This window comes from Epinephelus fuscoguttatus, linkage group LG4, assembly GCF_011397635.1.
Source record: "Epinephelus fuscoguttatus linkage group LG4, E.fuscoguttatus.final_Chr_v1".
Taxonomy (NCBI): Eukaryota; Metazoa; Chordata; class Actinopteri; order Perciformes; family Serranidae; genus Epinephelus; species Epinephelus fuscoguttatus.
This window is the reverse complement of record NC_064755.1, coordinates 47,155,241-47,174,119: the sequence shown is the minus strand read 5'-3', so window position 1 is coordinate 47,174,119 and position 18,879 is coordinate 47,155,241. Positions and strand designations below refer to the sequence as shown.

Below are 18,879 nucleotides of genomic sequence, written 5' to 3'. Positions count from 1 at the left end.
TAGTCTACATTAAACATCATAACATGTAGTCTATATATTAAAACTCATAACATGTAGTCTACATTAAACATCATAACATGTAGTCTATATATTAAACATCATAACATGTAGTCTACATTAAACATATCATGTAGTCTATATATTAAAACATCATAACATGTAGTCTACATTAAACATAACATGTAGTCTATATATTAAACATCATAACATACAGTCTACATTAAATATTATAACATGTAGTCTGTATATTAAACATTATAACATATAGTCTACATTAAACATTATAACATGTAGTCCACATTAAACATTATAACATGTAGTCTATATATTAAAACATCATAACATGTAGTCTACATTAAACATCATAACATGTAATCTATATATTAAAACATCATAACATGTAGTCTATATATTAAAACTCATAACATGTAGTCTACATTAAACATCATAACATGTAGTCTACATTAAACATCATAACATGTAGTCTATATATTAAACATCATAACATGTAGTCTACATTAAACATTATAACATGTAGTCTACATTAAACATCATAACATGTAGTCTACATTAAACATATCATGTAGTCTATATATTAAAACATCATAACATGTAGTCTACATTAAACATTATAACATGTAGTCTATATATTAAACATCATAACATACAGTCTACATTAAATATTATAACATGTAGTCTACATTAAACATTATAACATATAGTCTACATTAAACATTATAACATGTAGTCCACATTAAACATTATAACATATAGTCTACATTAAACATTATATCATGTAGTCTACATTAAACATTATAACATGTAGTCTACATATTAAGCATCATAACATGTAGTCTACATTAAACATTATAACATGTAGTCTATATATTAAACATTATAACATGTAGTCTATGTATTAAACATTACAACATGTAGTCTATGTATTAAACATTATATCATGTAGTCTACATTAAACATTATAACATGTAGTCTACATATTAAGCATTATAACATGTAGTCTACATTAAACATTATATCATGTAGTCTATATATTAAATATTATAGCATATAGTCTATATATTAAATATTATAACATGTAGTCTACATATTAAGCATTATAACATGTAGTCTACATTAAACATTATATCATGTAGTCTACATATTAAACATAACATGTAGTCTACATTAAATATTATAACATGTAGTCTATATATTAAACATTATAACATGAAGTCTGTATATTAAATATTACAACATATAGTCTATATATTAAATATTATAACATGTAGTCTGTATATTAAACATTATAACATGAAGTCTGTATATTAAACATTATAACATGTAGTCTACATATTAAATATTATAACATGTAGTCTACATTAAACATTATAACATGTAGTCTGTATATTAAACATTATAACATGTAGTCTATGTATTAAACATTATATCATGTAGTCTATATATTAAACATTATATCATGTAGTCTACATTAAACATTATAACATGTAGTCTACATATTAAGCATCATAACATGTAGTCTACATTAAACATTATAACATGTAGTCTATATATTAAACATTATAACATGTAGTCTATGTATTAAACATTATATCATGTAGTCTATATATTAAACATTATATAACATATAGTCTGTATATTAAATATTATAACATGTAGTCTACATTAAACATTATAACATGTAGTCTATATATTAAACATTATAACATGTAGTCTATGTATTAAACATTATAACATGTAGTCTATGTATTAAACATTATATCATGTAGTCTATATATTAAACATTATAACATGTAGTCTACATTAAACATAACATGTAGTCTACATATTAAGCATTATAACATGTAGTCTACATTAAACATTATATCATGTAGTCTATATATTAAACATTATAACATGTAGTCTACATATTAAACATTATAACATGTAGTCTACATTAAACATTATAACATGTAGTCTACATTAAACATTATATCATGTAGTCTATATATTAAATATTATAGCATATAGTCTATATATTAAATATTATAACATGTAGTCTACATTAAACATCATAACATGTAGTCTACATTAAACATTATATCATGTAGTCTACATATTAAACATTATAACATGTAGTCTACATTAAATATTATAACATGTAGTCTATATATTAAACATTATAACATGAAGTCTGTATATTAAATATTATAACATATAGTCTATATATAAAATATTATAACATGTAGTCTACATATTAAACATTATAACATGTAGTCTATATATTAAACATTATAACATGAAGTCTGTATATTAAACATTATAACATGAAGTCTATATATTAAACATTATAACATGTAGTCTACATATTAAACATTATAACATATAGTCTACATTAAACATTATAACATGTAGTCCACATTAAACATTATAACATATAGTCTACATTAAACATTATATCATGTAGTCTACATTAAACATTATAACATGTAGTCTATGTAGTCTACATTATAACATGTAGTCTATGTATTAAACATTATATCATGTAGTCTACATTAAACATTATAACATGTAGTCTACATATTAAGCATTATAACATGTAGTCTACATTAAACATTATATCATGTAGTCTATATATTAAATATTATAACATGTAGTCTACATTAAACATTATATCATGTAGTCTACATATTAAACATAACATGTAGTCTACATTAAATATTATAACATGTAGTCTATATATTAAACATTATAACATGAAGTCTGTATATTAAACATTATAACATGCAGTCTACATTAAATATTATAACATGTAGTCTATATATTAAACATTATAACATGTAGTCTACATATTAAATATTATAACATGTAGTCTACATTAAACATTATAACATGTAGTCTACATTAAACATTATAACATGTAGTCTGTATATTAAACATTATAACATGTAGTCTATGTATTAAACATTATATCATGTAGTCTATATATTAAACATTATATCATGTAGTCTACATTAAACATTATAACATGTAGTCTACATATTAAGCATCATAACATGTAGTCTACATTAAACATTATAACATGTAGTCTATATATTAAACATTATAACATGTAGTCTATGTATTAAACATTATAACATGTAGTCTATGTATTAAACATTATATCATGTAGTCTATATATTAAACATTATATCATGTAGTCTACATATTAAGCATCATAATATGTAGTCTACATTAAACATTATAACATGTAGTCTATATATTAAACATTATAACATGTAGTCTATGTATTAAACATTATAACATGTAGTCTATGTATTAAACATTATATCATGTAGTCTATATATTAAACATTATATCATGTAGTCTACATATTAAGCATCATAATATGTAGTCTACATTAAACATTATAACATGTAGTCTATATATTAAACATTATAACATGTAGTCTATATATTAAACATTATAACATGTAGTCTACATTAAACATAACATGTAGTCTACATATTAAGCATTATAACATGTAGTCTACATTAAACATTATATCATGTAGTCTATATATTAAACATTATAACATGTAGTCTACATATTAAACATTATAACATGTAGTCTACATTAAACATTATAACATGTAGTCTACATTAAACATTATATCATGTAGTCTATATATTAAATATTATAGCATATAGTCTATATATTAAATATTATAACATGTAGTCTACATTAAACATCATAACATGTAGTCTACATTAAACATTATATCATGTAGTCTACATATTAAACATTATAACATGTAGTCTACATTAAATATTATAACATGTAGTCTATATATTAAACATTATAACATGTAGTCTACATTAAACATTATAACATGTAGTCTATATATAAAACATTATATCATGTAGTCTATATATTAAACATTATAACATGTAGTCTACACATTAAACATGATAACATGTAGTCTACATTAAACATCATAACATGTAGTCTATATATTAAACATTATAACATGAAGTCTGTATATTAAATATTATAACATATAGTCTATATATTAAATATTATAACATGTAGTCTGTATATTAAACATTATATCATGTAGTCTATATATTAAACATTATAACATGAAGTCTGTATATTAAATATTATAACATGAAGTCTGTATATTAAACATTATAACATGTAGTCTACATTAAACATTATAACATGTAGTCTATATATTAAACATTATAACATGTAGTCTACATTAAACATTATAACATGTAGTCTATATATTAAACATTATAACATGTAGTCTACATTAAACATTATATCATGTAGTCTATATATTAAACATTATAACATGAAGTCTGTATATTAAATATTATATCATGTAGTCTATATATTAAACATTATAACATGAAGTCTGTATATTAAATATTATAACATATAGTCTATATATTAAATATTATAACATGTAGTCTGTATATTAAACATTATATCATGTAGTCTGTATATTAAACATTATAACATGAAGTCTGTATATTAAATATTATAACATGTAGTCTATATATTAAACATTATAACATGAAGTCTGTATATTAAATATTATAACATGTAGTCTATATATTAAACATTATAACATGTAGTCTACATTAAACATTATAACATGAAGTCTGTATATTAAATATTATAACATGTAGTCTATATATTAAACATTATAACATGAAGTCTGTATATTAAATATTATAACATGTAGTCTATATATTAAACATTATAACATGAAGTCTGTATATTAAATATTATAACATGTAGTCTATATTAAACATTATAACATGTAGTCTGTATATTAAACATTATAACATGAAGTCTGTATATTAAATATTATAACATGTAGTCTATATATTAAACATTATAACATGAAGTCTGTATATTAAATATTATAACATGTAGTCTATATATTAAACATTATAACATGAAGTCTGTATATTAAATATTATAACATGTAGTCTATATATTAAACATTATAACATGTAGTCTACATTAAACATTATAACATGAAGTCTGTATATTAAATATTATAACATGTAGTCTATATATTAAACATTATAACATGTAGTCTACATTAAACATTATAACATGTAGTCTATATATTAAACATAACATGTAGTCTACACATTAAACATTATAACATGCAGTCTATATATTAAACATTATAACATGAAGTCTGTATATTAAATATTATAACATATAGTCTATATATTAAATATTATAACATGTAGTCTGTATATTAAACATTATATCATGTAGTCTATATATTAAACATTATAACATGAAGTCTGTATATTAAATATTATAACATGTAGTCTACATTAAACATTATAACATGTAGTCTACATTAAACATTATAACATGTAGTCTATATATTAAACATTTTAACAGATTCAGCCTGAGTAAACTGACAGAGGAACAGGATGGTCACATGACACAGACTCTGATACCCTGCGTTCCACACCGCATACTTCTACTATATACTTTTAGCACGTACTGCAGCTGCCCTTAAAAGTATGTAGTGTAGTATGCAGTGTGCATACTATTGGGACACACTACATCCGCCATCACATCACTCCCTGAACTCTGACCCTCTTGCTCACTTCTGCCACCGTCCATAGCGCCACATTTGAATTTTTTGTGTTGTTGTACTTTGGAGATGCAGCAAATCTCCTCTCGTCGAGCTCGCCAGAGTCGTGCATACTGTCAGAGGTGCCGGAGAGCTGTGTTGCTGTTCTGTCATCATGTATGTTGTTGTTTCTAATAAACTGACGTGTTCACGTAAACAGTTCCAAGCCTATTATTAGTGACCTGTCTATTGAACTAATCACCAGTAGGCACATTAACCCCCTTCACACACAGCTCTCTGTTGCTGGCAGATGTTTGATGTTAAATATATTCACAGCTATGCAGCTGCTGGCACTATATTCTGTCTGCACGTGAAGCAGCCTTACATTCACATTACTTTTATTTGTAGTGTAACATACCTGCACATTCTTACTGCATTACTTAATATGTGTTTGACTTTTACTATTTATATATTTACTAGTCTATACTGCTCACACCTGGCCCATAGTGTATTCATATTTAGTCATATTCATTCATTATTTATACCACACTTACACCACTGCCTGTACTGGTAGAATCTTCTATACTGTAGTCATAGTTGAACCCTAACATTGATTATACTGTAATCACAATAAAGTTGAATGTTGTAACTGTGTTCTTGCAAAACTGACTGTATGATATATGACAGTATATAATCAGATCATTGCGGTCCTAATATGTAGTGTCTTAGTATCTCAAATTAAATAAACCATGTATGAAAGGAAGTGTGGGCGTTGGTTGTACACGCAGCTCAGTCAGTGCGACATAACATCCGTTCTGCAAAGGACTGTGGGTCAGAATGGCCAAAGAAGCATGCTGACATGCATACTGCGAAATATGACCGCATGTAGTAGAACATCCTGGTACTTTTGGCATACTGCATCTGACATACTATGTATTGGGACACACTAATTCTTTTTCTGGCATAGTAAATAGTATGGTAGTATGGGTACTGGAACGCAGGGCTGGTTTCCCTTTCTGTTTTAACTCGTCAGTAACGTGACCAATAATTTCAGTTGTTACTGAGTCATTTAATCTGACTGGCTCGCTGGTTTAACCAGTTAACAGCAGATAAACAGCTGAAAACAGCTGATCGGACATGAAGAGCTCCTGATATGTAGGTGAGAGGTCACATTCACACAGATCACTGTCTTAGAACTATGTGTGTGTGTCTCAGTGTGTGTCTCAGTTTGTGTGTGTGTGTGTGTCTGTGTGTGACCGCAGTCTGTAGCTGTTATTAACCTGCGCAGTGAACTCGTTTTTAATCTGACACTATCAGTGTGAATGAACCTGTTTTATTTCTGTCTGATGAATAGAGGTGAGTCTTACCTGTTGAGCGACTCCACCCTGTAACAGACGGTGCTGACACGGTGTCGGGTGTCTTCCGTGATGTAAGGTGATGCTCTGACGCCCGACAGGGGGGTCACGTGGCTAAACTGTGTCCGCAGCTTGCTGTGTCAGTAGGGTAAAGCTGTGTGACTGGAAACATTTCCTTAGACACAGACAACCATCCGGAAGTAAGGGGCGGGAACTTAGGGACAGTTCGTTAATTATCCGCGGGAGGGAGAGGGGCGGTGCTAAAATGGGAAGGTGTGTCAAATAATTTGTTAACCAATAAGGAGGGACTTCTGATTTTATTTTGTCTGAGGGGAGGGGCTTACACATTTAAATGACTCTACTGTGTATTTATTTAAAAACATGAAGGCATGTTTCTTTAAGAATCAACAAATTTACACTTTTGTTAGAAAGTCGTTGTATTTCAGACGGTTCTCAGACGCATCATGTGTGAGAGACAGGAAAAATAAATAAAGTAAATACTGATATTTCATCACAATCACTTTATTCTACGTTTCATTTCAAATTTGTCCAAAAAGAAACCATCTGCACGACAAGACTGAAAAACTGAGACTTTTTTCAACTTGTAACTTTCAAACATCCAAAATCTAATTACTGATTTATGGTGGAGGGTTAGGGTCATGGATTTCCCACAGCAACACTCCTGCTCTGATAAGTAAAGAACAGTCCCTAATTACCTTCAAACCGGTTTAGGTGCAAAGTTTAGAGATAAAAATGTGAAATATTAAAAGCTGTTTGTTATAACAACTCATAAATAAAATTGATTGAATTGAATTGAACAGTTAATAGTTTCATCCGGTGATTTAACTGATAAATATAATTATTCACCGCCCCTTCAGACAGCGCTCACACACACTCACTTTTTACACAGTTTGTTTTGTTGCAGCCTGATGATGAAATCTGTTTTTATCTGTTTTAATCTGCTCAGCATCCCATAAAATCAGAGCCAAAACAGGTCCTTTAACATTTCTGCACATTTAATAAAGAAAACTAAGATGAAAAACTCCATCACACTGAGAGGTGGGGTGGTGTTGGAGACAGGTGGTGCCTGTTTCCTCCCAGTCTGTCCTTGTGACGCGACCTCCACCAGGCCTCAGAGGTGGGGTGGTGTTGGAGACAGGTGGTGCCTGTGTATCCCTGATGACATCATATGCATCATTTAATTTCCTCTCTGTCGTCCAGTGTTTGCAGAATATTTCTCTGACCTGTTTGTGTTTCCACCATTTTCTCCTCTGATTCAGAAACTCTTAAGCTCCTCCTCCTGCTCCAACTGGTTTCATCTGAGCAGCTGTTTTAAGGTGTGAGACGCTCTGTGAATAACTTATTTTTTACCAGGACAAAGTCTTAACTTTATGTCTTAACTTTAATGGGAAATTCTCAGAAAACCAGACAGTTCTCATTATGTTCTTAATATTTCATCACTTAGAAAAACTCTGTGTACAAGGAATCTTTGAATGCGGCCCCACGTGTCTGAATATTTAGGTCAGTGTGATGGTTCAGCTTCTTTTTCAAAATGTTTGACCCCAGCTGTTGTTTGTGACACAGCTCTGATTAAATTAACCGTCTGACACGTGTTACTCACCTCTGTGCTGACTCAGAGAACAAAGTCAGTGACACAGTGAATTTACTTTAACATATCTACGAGAATGTTTCACACATATAAACCTGTGTGTGTGTGTGTGTGTGTGTGTGTGTGTGAGAGAGAGAGACTGTAGCTCTACAGGCAACAACAAACATTACAACAGACACTTCCCTTTACTGGTTTCAAACTAGAGTTCACAATATCAACAACGTGTGTATCGATCATGCTGCAGAACAATAATCCTGTTTCATCCAACACGACTGTTAAAACAAAAACTAAATCTAAAGTGGACAGTCTCAACCTGATGTGACATCACTCGGCCAGACGCTTCTAGACTTTGCTGACACAACTCAAACAGAAACTTTTTATTCTCTGACAACATGAGACCAGGCTGTCGCTCCATGATGAGGATGAGGACGATGAGGATGATGAGGATGAGTGTTTGTGTGGAGACAAAATGATCACCGACAGTTCAACAAATCAAATGTACAAATTTGAGATTACAAAAACTCGTCCCGCCCCTCTGCCCCCACCCCCCACCCCCACCCCACCCCTCAGCTCTACACTGACTTCACGAAGGTCATTTTGAAGTTGTGTTTCCGTTCTTCGTCCTCGCTGTGTGAGCTGCTGTTGGCCTGATCTGAGGTCTGTTCCTTTGGGGCGGGGTCTCTGCCTGCGTCCTGGGCATCTGTGGGCTCTTTCTCATTGGTGGACTTGTCTGACTCTATTGCTTTGGTCTGACTGTCCACAGGTGGGGACGGACAAGACTGTGGCTCAGGCTGTGGGACAGAGAAGGAAGAGATGAAGGGGTTTAGTTTTTACTGATGACAACAGTACATCTAATAATCATCCTGGGTGTCGGTGAGTGTTTCAGCTGTTTGATGACAACAGTATTCTTTGGAAAAGTGTTCAGTGTTGGCAGGAGTTTGACTTTTTGTTTGAGTGTTAGATAAGAAATTGTGTCAGTGTGTGTGTGTGTGTGTGTGTGTGTGTGTGTGTGTGTGCGCACTCTTCAGCAGCCACGCCCTGCTCTGCACACACACACTCTGACATATTAAAGACGACACAGAGGATGAAGAACAAAGCTCATCTACAGGTCTTTAAGCAGCTCTGAATCAAAGCCAGCATGGCGGTTTGTGTTTCCAGTTTAACAATGCTGAGCTGCACCTGAGATGGACCATATTTGGAGTCTGCCCCCCTTCTCTTCTTTCAACACACATTTCCACACTGTGTTACTCGGGTAAGTTTGAACACTAGAATATTTGAGACAGTCAATATTCTGTTGTCAACAGTCTCACTACAACACAGAATGAGTCAGTAAAGTGATCGGCACTCTGTGCACCCTCAGTGGTGTTTCTATTAAAGTAAAGATCTAAGATTAAAGGACAACTTCGGTATTTTTCAACCTGGGTCCTATTTCCCCATGTGTATGTGTGCGTATGATTCTTAGGTACAACTCGTACTAAAATTGGTTCAGTATTGAGGGAGGCGGATGCAACTGGAGCCGTGAAACGAGCTAAAACGGTAACGGGGGCAAATGCGTCCCGTATAAGTTTGCACATTAAAAGTGCTTTTTTCGCCACTAACCGGTTCAGATCGCCAGTGCTATGAGTGGAGTCAGCTGTCAGTCAGTGTTGGAGCAGAGAGGGGGAGGGCAGCAGTGAGTATGTGTGTATGAAGTGTGTGTTTTTTCACCACTGACCGGTTCAGATCGCCAGTGCTATCTCTGTAAATAGCATACTAGCCTTTCCCTTACCTCTGGGCTGTGACGTCACGAGCTTTGCTCCACTGTGTCTGTAGCTCTCTCTACTCGTGGGACAGCCGTTTTCTTGAGGAAGAGGTGTTTCGGGATTGGATGTCTTCTCTTCTTCGGCTGGCAGTAGTCATCTTGGGAGAAGTGAGCACTGCAGACCCGATGGTCTGCAAGGCGCAGTGTCTGGACAGGGGTGTTAGCATCCATTTGTAGCACAACTAGCCACAACTTCAGCATCTCGCCGTCCGACAAAGGCAGCCTGTGAAAGCTGTACGGGGTGTTGTGCGACATCCTGTTCTTGCGTTCGGGAAAAAGGCCCGTTTATTTGAGCACTCCAAAAACTCCGGTAACACTCCAGGGGGTAGCACGTAAAAGACTCCGTCCCAAACTCTGACTCTTCTGGCGTAACACACACTTCACACACACATACTCATTTACAGTACTGAGCGGGGCCGCCCTCCCCCTCTCTGCTCCAACACTGACTGACAGCTGACTCCACTCATTCACACTCACCACTGCCCCAGGGCCGCTACAATATGCTATCTACAGAGATAGCACTGGCGATCTGAACCGGTCAGTGGTGAAAAAAGCACTTTTATACGGGACACATTTGCCCCCGTTACCATTTTAGCTCGTTTCGTGCCTCAATACTGAACCAATTTTAGAACGAGTGGTACCCATGAATCATACGCACACATACACATGGGGAAATAGAGCCCAGGTTGAAAAATACCGAAGTTATCCTTTTAAGTATTTAATCTTCAATCCCGTCCTGTGGCTTTGAGCGACCCCTCACCTCACTGAAACCCAGCCCACAGTGTCTTCGGTTCCGTCCCGACAGCTTCCCGTCCATGCTCTGCTGGTACTGCTGCTCCAGCTGCTCGTTCATCTTCTTATCTTCCTGTCCTGCAGAGGAGACACCAGTCACAGCAGGCACACCCGGCCATCACAGGCCTGTCCACGCACGGACAGATCTGTGAGGCCAACGTGTTGTGGGGAAGCATAAAGGTGAGGCAGCATGGCTACGTGGCAAAGGGACAGTAGTTTGGACATCAGCAGAACAAACAGAGTGTTTTACTGAAGTACAGAAGCTCACCAGTGCGGAAGTGGGAAGTGGACTTGTGGTCTCCGATGACAAGACGCCCAGTGTGTTCCTTCTGAAAGACAAAAACAATCCCACTTTATATAAACTGTCAGGACTTGTCTGAAGGTGACGAGTCACAGGGACAGGACGAACACTGATGTTTTATCTTATGTAACACTACAGACCACAGGCCCACGATAAACTGACAGTACAGTGATGTGTAATACAAAAAACAAACCTTTCCAGCTCCCATCAAACGTAAAAACTTCTGCTTCCTCTCGTTGCTTCCCAGATCAGCTGACGCCCACTGTGTGGACCCGTCCTGCCGAGAGAACAAACTGTCATCAGGTGGACTCATCAATCAATCAATCAATCAATTTTATTTATACAGCCCAATATCACAAATCACAATTTGCCTCACAGGACTTTACAGCATACGACATCCCTCTGTCCTTATGACCCTCACAGCTGATCAGGAAAAACTCCCCAAAAAACCCTTTAACGGGGAAAAAAAAACGGTAGAAACCTCAGGAAGAGCAACTGAGGAGGGATCCCTCTTCCAGGACGGACAGACGTGCAATAGATGTCGTACAGAACAGATCAACATAATAAATTAACAGTAATCTGTATGACACAATGAGACAGAGAGAGAGAGAGAGAGAGAGAGAGAGAGAGAGATGCAGGTAATGACAGTAGCTTACAACAACATTATTGAAAGTAATAATATTATAGTTATAGTTCCGGCTACTATGGTACAATATGTTGAAAGTATGTATTAATATCTGGCAGTATACATGTGTGACAATAGTCATATGTGTATAATAACAGTAGAAGTATGACTAATGACTAATGATGGCAGCAGCAGCAGGAGGCATCTGGCAGGACCACGGCAGCAGCACAACCACACACGTCACGCTGTCCAGGCACCGCTGTGATATGAGTTAATCTGAGAGACAGTGGAGCACAAAGGCTCCGGAGAAGAAGCCGAGTTAGTGACATCCAGAATGGCCGAGTTAGCTAGATGCAGTAATAGGATACGAGAGAGAGAGAGAGAGAGAGAGAGAGAGAGAGAGAGAGAGAAGGAGAGAAGGGGCCCGGTGTATTATAGGGGGGTCCTCCGGCAGACTAGGCCTAAGTCAGCCTAACTAGGGGCTGGTACAGGGCAAGCCTGAGCCAGCCCTAACTATAAGCTTTATCAAAGAGGAAAGTCTTAAGTCTAGTCTTAAATGTGGAGACGGTGTCTGCCTCCCGGACCGTAACAGGAAGATGATTCCACAGGAGAGGAGCCTGATAGCTGAAGGCTCTGGCTCCTGATCTACTTTTGGAGACTTTAGGGACCACGAGTAACCCTGCGTTCTCAGAGCGCAGTGTTCTGGTGGGATAATATGGCACTATGAGCTCTCTAAGATATGATGGAGCTTGACCATTTAGAGCTTTATAAGTTAACAGTAGGATTTTAAATTCAATTCTGGATTTTACAGGGAGCCAGTGCAGAGAAGCTAAAACAGGAGAGATATGATCTCGTTTCTTAGTTCCTGTTAGTACACGTGCTGCTGCATTCTGAATTAGCTGGAGAGTTTTTAAGGACTTACTAGAGCTACCTGATAACAGAGAGTTACAGTAATCCAGCCTTGAGGTAACAAAAGCGCGGACCAATTTTTCTGCATCTTTTCGGGTCAGGATAGGCCTAATTTTCACAATATTACGCAGATGAAAAAATGCAGTCCGTGAGGTTTGTTTTAAATGAGAATTAAAAGACAAATCTTGATCAAATGTTACTCCGAGGTTTCTTACGGTAGTGCTAGAGGCCAGAGCAATGCCATCTAGAGAAACTATGTCATCAGATAAAGAGTCTCTGAGTTGTTTGGGGCCAAGAACAATAACTTCAGTTTTGTCTGAATTTAACATCAGGAAATTGGTGCTCATCCAAGTTTTTATGTCCTTAAGGCAATTATGGAGTTTAGTTAATTGTTTCATTTGGGTTGATTAGTTAATAATCATGGTTGCTCATCAAGAGAAGAATTCATCAGACATGTCACAACTGTTTGTACAAAGCAGTGACCAACAGGACCCGTCGTCCCTTTAACCCTCTGAGGACTCACACGGACGGTCCAATGACAGACACCTCTGAAGCATCAGTGACTCCTGCAGTCCACTGCAGGTGTGTGTAGCTATGGCTTTAACAGCTGTCTAAATAAGACTGCTGAGAGTAAACATGTGTGGCAGGGTCTGATTTACAGGGTCAGGGAAGAATCCCCTCCAAACTTTGCAACACATCAGATAGTGAAATCACAGCGATGATCCCAAACAGTGGCTGAACTGTCAGATCCACTCAGGGTGAAATGACCACTGATCATGTGACTCATCAGAGTTCAATCTGCTGCATTCTGGGACACAAAAAGTAAAAGCACAAAGTGCACAAAGCTCCAAATACTGGAGACACGGAGGAGACAGAGGTGGAAACAAAGGAGGGAAAACAGAACCAAGTGGCTGCAGAATGCAATCCATAATAAAAGGATTATTAGTCTCACTCATTTATGTTAATATGGAGGCAGATTTACAGTTCTGATGAGGTTAAGAGAGCAGTGTGTCAGATTCAGGAGGATTCAGTGACGTCTATCAGTAAGGATTACAGATTACAAATTACAACCATCTGAAACTTCTCCTGGTCAGAATTCCTTCAGTACATGCGTTTACATGGAGCCATGTATTCCTTTTGCATTCAGGTTGGAAGCCCTACTCGAACAGAAATACTCCTTGTAAACACCTCAACCCAAATGAAAACAGCCAACCCGAAAGAAAATCTAATCGGGTGCACAGGGGTGGAATATTCCTTTTCAGAACCCGAATGGAAGAATTTTTCTGTCTTGTATACACCTCCTACCTGATTCCAGCCATTCTCTGACACTGCTCGTCACTGAGGAGCTGCTGACTATGAAACATGAATGTCTCTATCTAGAGTCAGTGTTTGGTTTGTCCACTCTGGGCTACTGTAGAAACATGGTGCTCTCTGTAGATGGGACCTGCTCCCTGTGTAGATTAGGGTTGGATTGGTGTGAGGAAAAAAAAAAAAAAACAGTCCAGCTTTTGTAAAAAAAAACGCATCAAGTCGGTGATATCAGATTTTCGCCACTTGGGGGCGCAGTTGACTCATTTAAAATAAAAACGAGCTTAGGACAACAGAGTGACAGTAACAAGTTGTTTCTTTTATTCCTTACAAATAAATTTTGCAGCTTACTCAATCAGTGCAAACAAGGGTTGCCTCCTTTGTCTGGCTCAAAGCCAAAGTGTTGCCATAGTGGCGCATTCCTTGATTTCGTCCAGACTAAATTGTCCGCTATTGTCACTATTAAACAAACTCCAGGCTACAGTAGAGGCGCATGCGCACTCGCACTTCCTAGGTCAGTCCCCGCCCCACCCCCCTCTCTCTTCTGCTTGCTGTGCACTTGGTGAAGAGGCAGACACAGGTGCTCACAGACTCGGGCGTACTATAAGCGGAGCGGACTACGTGTAAAAATATCCGTGAAAAATCCCCGCGATGTGAAAAATACATGCCGAACAGTCTTTTGTGTGACACTGGTGCGCAGAGCGGAGTCCACGCGGTCATGCTTTGCGCGCACAGGGCTTGCGGATGTCCACTTTTACCGGGCGGACCTCCGTGGTGTCCGCTCCGCGTACGTTCTGCCCAAGTATGCGGTCCGGTCGGTCTCAAAAAGTAAAAACCGGTCCAAGACGGAGTACCGGACCGAACTGGTGTTACCGAGAACCGACCCAACCCTAGTGTAGATATAAACGACTCATTTGATTTTTATTTTCAGCTGATGGTACACTATAGAAAACATGAATCAGTTTTAAAGCTGATTATTTTTCTTTAAAGCAGACACATCTGACCTGTTACATCTGACCTGCTTTAACTGACCTGTTACATCTGACCTGTTGCATCTGACCTGTTACATCTGTCCTTGTTGCATCTGACCTGTTGCATCTGACCTGTTGTACCTGACCTGTTACATCTGACCTTGTTGCATCTGACCTGTTGCATCTGACCTGTTGTACCCGACCTGTTACATCTGACCTGTTACATCTGACCTTGTTGCATCTGACCTGTTGCATCTGACCTGTTGCATCTGACCTGTTGTACCTGACCTGTTACATCTGACCTGTTACATCTGACCTTGTTGCATCTGACCTGTTACATCTGACCTGTTGTGTCTGACCTGCTGTATCTGACCTGTTACATCTGAACTGTTACATCTGACCTGTTACATCTGACCTGCTGTATCTGACCTGTTACATCTGACCTGTTACATCTGACCTGTTACATCTGACCTGCTGTATCTGACCTGTTACATCTGACCTGTTACATCTGACCTGTTGTACCTGACCTGTTACATCTGAGCTATTGTATCTGACCTGTTACATCTGACCTGTTACATCTGGCCTGTTGTATCTGACCTGTTGCATCTGACCTATTGTATCTGACCTGTTACATCTGACCTGTTCTATCTGACCTGTTACATCTGGCCTGTTGTATCTGACCTGTTGTGTCTGACCTGCTGTATCTGACCTGTTACATCTGACCTGTTACATCTGACCTGTTGCATCTGGCCTGTTGTATCTGACCTGTTGCATCTGACCTGTTACATCTGGCCTGTTGTATCTGACCTGTTGCATCTGACCTGTTGCATCTGACCTATTGTATCTGACCTGTTACATCTGACCTGTTGTATCTGACCTGTTACATCTGGCCTGTTGTATCTGACCTGTTGTGTCTGACCTGCTGTATCTGACCTGTTACATCTGACCTGTTGCATCGGCCTGTTGTATCTGACCTGTTGTATCTGACCTGTTACATCTGACCTGTTATATCTGACCTGTTACATCTGACCTGTTACATCTGACCTGTTGTATCTGACCTGTTACATCTGACCTGTTGTATCTGACCTGTTACATCTGGCCTGTTGCATCTGGCCTGTTGAATCTGACCTGTTGTATCTGACCTGTTACATCTGACCTGTTATATCTGACCTGTTACATCTGACCTGTTACATCTGACCTGTTACATCTGACCTGTTGTATCTGACCTGTTACATCTGACCTGTTACATCTGACCTGTTATATCTGACCTGTTACATCTGGCCTGTTACATCTGAGCTGTTGTATCTGACCTGTTACATCTGGCCTGTTGTATCTGACCTGTTACATCTGGCCTGTTACATCTGAGCTGTTGTATCTGACCTGTTACATCTGACCTGTTACACCTGACCTGTTATACCTGACCTGTTGCATCTGAGCTGTTGTATCTGACGTGTTGTATCTGACCTGTTACATCTGACCTGTTGTACCTGAGCTGTTATACCTGACCTGTTACATCTGACCTGTTACATCTGACCTGTTGCACCAGACCTGTTACATCTGACCTGTTATACCTGACCTGTTACATCTGACCTGTTATACCTGACCTGTTGCATCTGAGCTGTTGTATCTGACCTGTTGTACCTGAGCTGTTATACCTGACCTGTTACATCTGACCTGTTGTACCAGACCTGTTACATCTGACCTGGTATACCCGACCTGTTGCATCTGAGCTGTTATACCTGACCTGTTACATCTGACCTGTTGCATCTGACCTGTTGCATCTGACCTGTTGCATCTGAGCTGTTATACCTGACCTGTTACATCTGACCTGTTACATCTGAGCTGTTATACCTGAGCTGTTATCTGACCCGTTATCTGACCTGTTGTATCTGAGCTGTTGTACCTGACCTGTTACATCTGACCTGAAGGTGTCTCGCTGTGTCTCCTGATGTCACAGGACAGAGTCTGATGTCTTCTTTGAAAAGAAATGTTTATGTAGGCCTAACTTTGTTATTACACATTAATGCTGCCATGTGTTTCTTTATAATGTTATTTCATTACAGCTGATAATAACAGGTTGGTGATGAGTTACAGTAAAGATATTGTTGGATACATTTAAATAAAAAGCATCCCTAACCAGTCATAAACCCACCTGTACCTCTGTGTCTGAGATAATATATATATACATACACATATATATATATATATATATATATATATATATATACAATATTTAATAAGAGAAGAATAAACTGTCGGGACTGAAAATAAAACGTGTTCAGGTCTGAGGATAAAGAATAGCGTTAGCAGAGAGGCTAACTCCTGATGCTAACATCATCTGACCTGTGACGTTAGTATAATGATGCTTACGTCAGCAGGAGAGGCGGGTCTTTTGGTTCCGTGTCTGTCCTCCGGAGAACTCATCATGACCTCAAGATGTTCCAACAATGTCAGAAAACTCTCAGTAAGATATCATTTCAGCTCTCGCAGGCTAACTGCATCTATCAACAACATGGATGGAGCCTCCGTGTCGTCACTTCCTGCTCTGGCTTCTTCGACTGTGATAAGGTCGGTAATGGCGCCTCTCTGCTGCCTCCTGCCGGTGGACTGTGGTACATCAATCATTAAATTCACTGAGAGACGATGATTTCAAGAAGATTTCAAATCACCCACACACAGTGACGTTTCTACAGCCGTCTCTGCTTTTGTCCAGAGACGTCCTCAGAGGTAGAGTGAAATTAGGTAAAGTGGACAAATCAGGTCTTCTGTCTTGGTCTCTGTAAATATTAACAGCTGATTATTGAACATGACATTACATTGTTAATACACGTGTTTTATATGAGACAGTCACTGTGATTGGTCTGAGACAAGGAGGACAGACACAGGAGACAGTCTCTGGTCCCTGATGTCTCATGGTGAGACACTGTGACATGTTGGTGTTCTCTGTATGATGTTATATTTTATCACCTGTCTGTCTCATGATCTCAACGTGTCCACTGGACACTTTAGTTTTTATTGGATAGGGTGTTCAGTGGTGCATTCAGGTCCAATAGGACATTTTTCTGAAGTGAATCCAGCAGGTTGTTGTTCTGTCTGTGATCTGCCCTGTGTCATGTGACAGACATGTTTAGTCTTTTTGTTCTTTATGAAATATTAAAGAAGAAGCAGTGAGTCCACAACAGTCCAGAAAGATCCATCAGTGTTGGACACATGTATGTCCACTGTGGACAACTTGACACCAGGGACACAGGAAACAACAGGGAAACACTGCAATAAAGCTGGACTATATTTTTAATGAACAGTCACAGGTCATATTATTAATTAAATGAATTAATGACTGAACAGATGAACTAACATGACTGTCCCAAGTCACTTGAACGTGCCATCAGAGTGAGGTCACGGTCCTCACTGTGTCTCAGTGTCCACAGTATATAAATTATTAGGGATTCAAGTCCGAAGGGCTGAAACCATTTAGTTTTTGTACTGTTCATTATTATTATCATTATTATTATTATTTTTATTATTATTCAGAAATGTTTTTGCAAATTCCCGTGAGATGGTACATCGTAGAGAGATGACATTTTCATCAATGACTGGAAGTTGTATGTAAATGAT

At 37.2% G+C, this 18,879-nt stretch overlaps 1 protein-coding gene across 1 annotated transcript; it reads right to left on the bottom strand.

The window, feature by feature from the left end:
* Positions 1-8,331: 8,331 nt before the first annotated feature.
* lg4h11orf58 (linkage group 4 C11orf58 homolog) lies at positions 8,332-17,817 on the bottom strand. The gene is made up of 5 exons (XM_049574648.1): positions 17,635-17,817; positions 11,645-11,728; positions 11,419-11,479; positions 11,119-11,228; positions 8,332-9,348 (listed from the first exon to the last, which is right to left on the bottom strand). Exons 1-5 carry the CDS (start codon positions 17,689-17,691, stop codon positions 9,130-9,132), a joined length of 531 nt encoding a protein of 176 aa, XP_049430605.1. The 5' UTR covers positions 17,692-17,817; the 3' UTR covers positions 8,332-9,129.
* Between the last annotated feature and the right edge of the window lie 1,062 nt (positions 17,818-18,879).

What these genes read in the sequence shown, in the direction of transcription:
- lg4h11orf58 (XM_049574648.1), bottom strand. Translation starts at nt 17,691, where the DNA reads ATGATGAGTTCTCCGGAGGACAGACACGGAACCAAAAGACCCGCCTCT. An exon ending in GACCCGCCTCTCCTGCTGAC is followed by an intron (nt 11,729 to 17,634) that starts GTAAGCATCATT and finishes TTCTCTCGGCAG; the next exon opens with GACGGGTCCACACAGTGGGC. An exon ending in GTGGGCTGGGTTTCAGTGAG is followed by an intron (nt 9,349 to 11,118) that starts GTGAGGGGTCGC and finishes TCTGTCCCACAG; the next exon opens with CCTGAGCCACAGTCTTGTCC.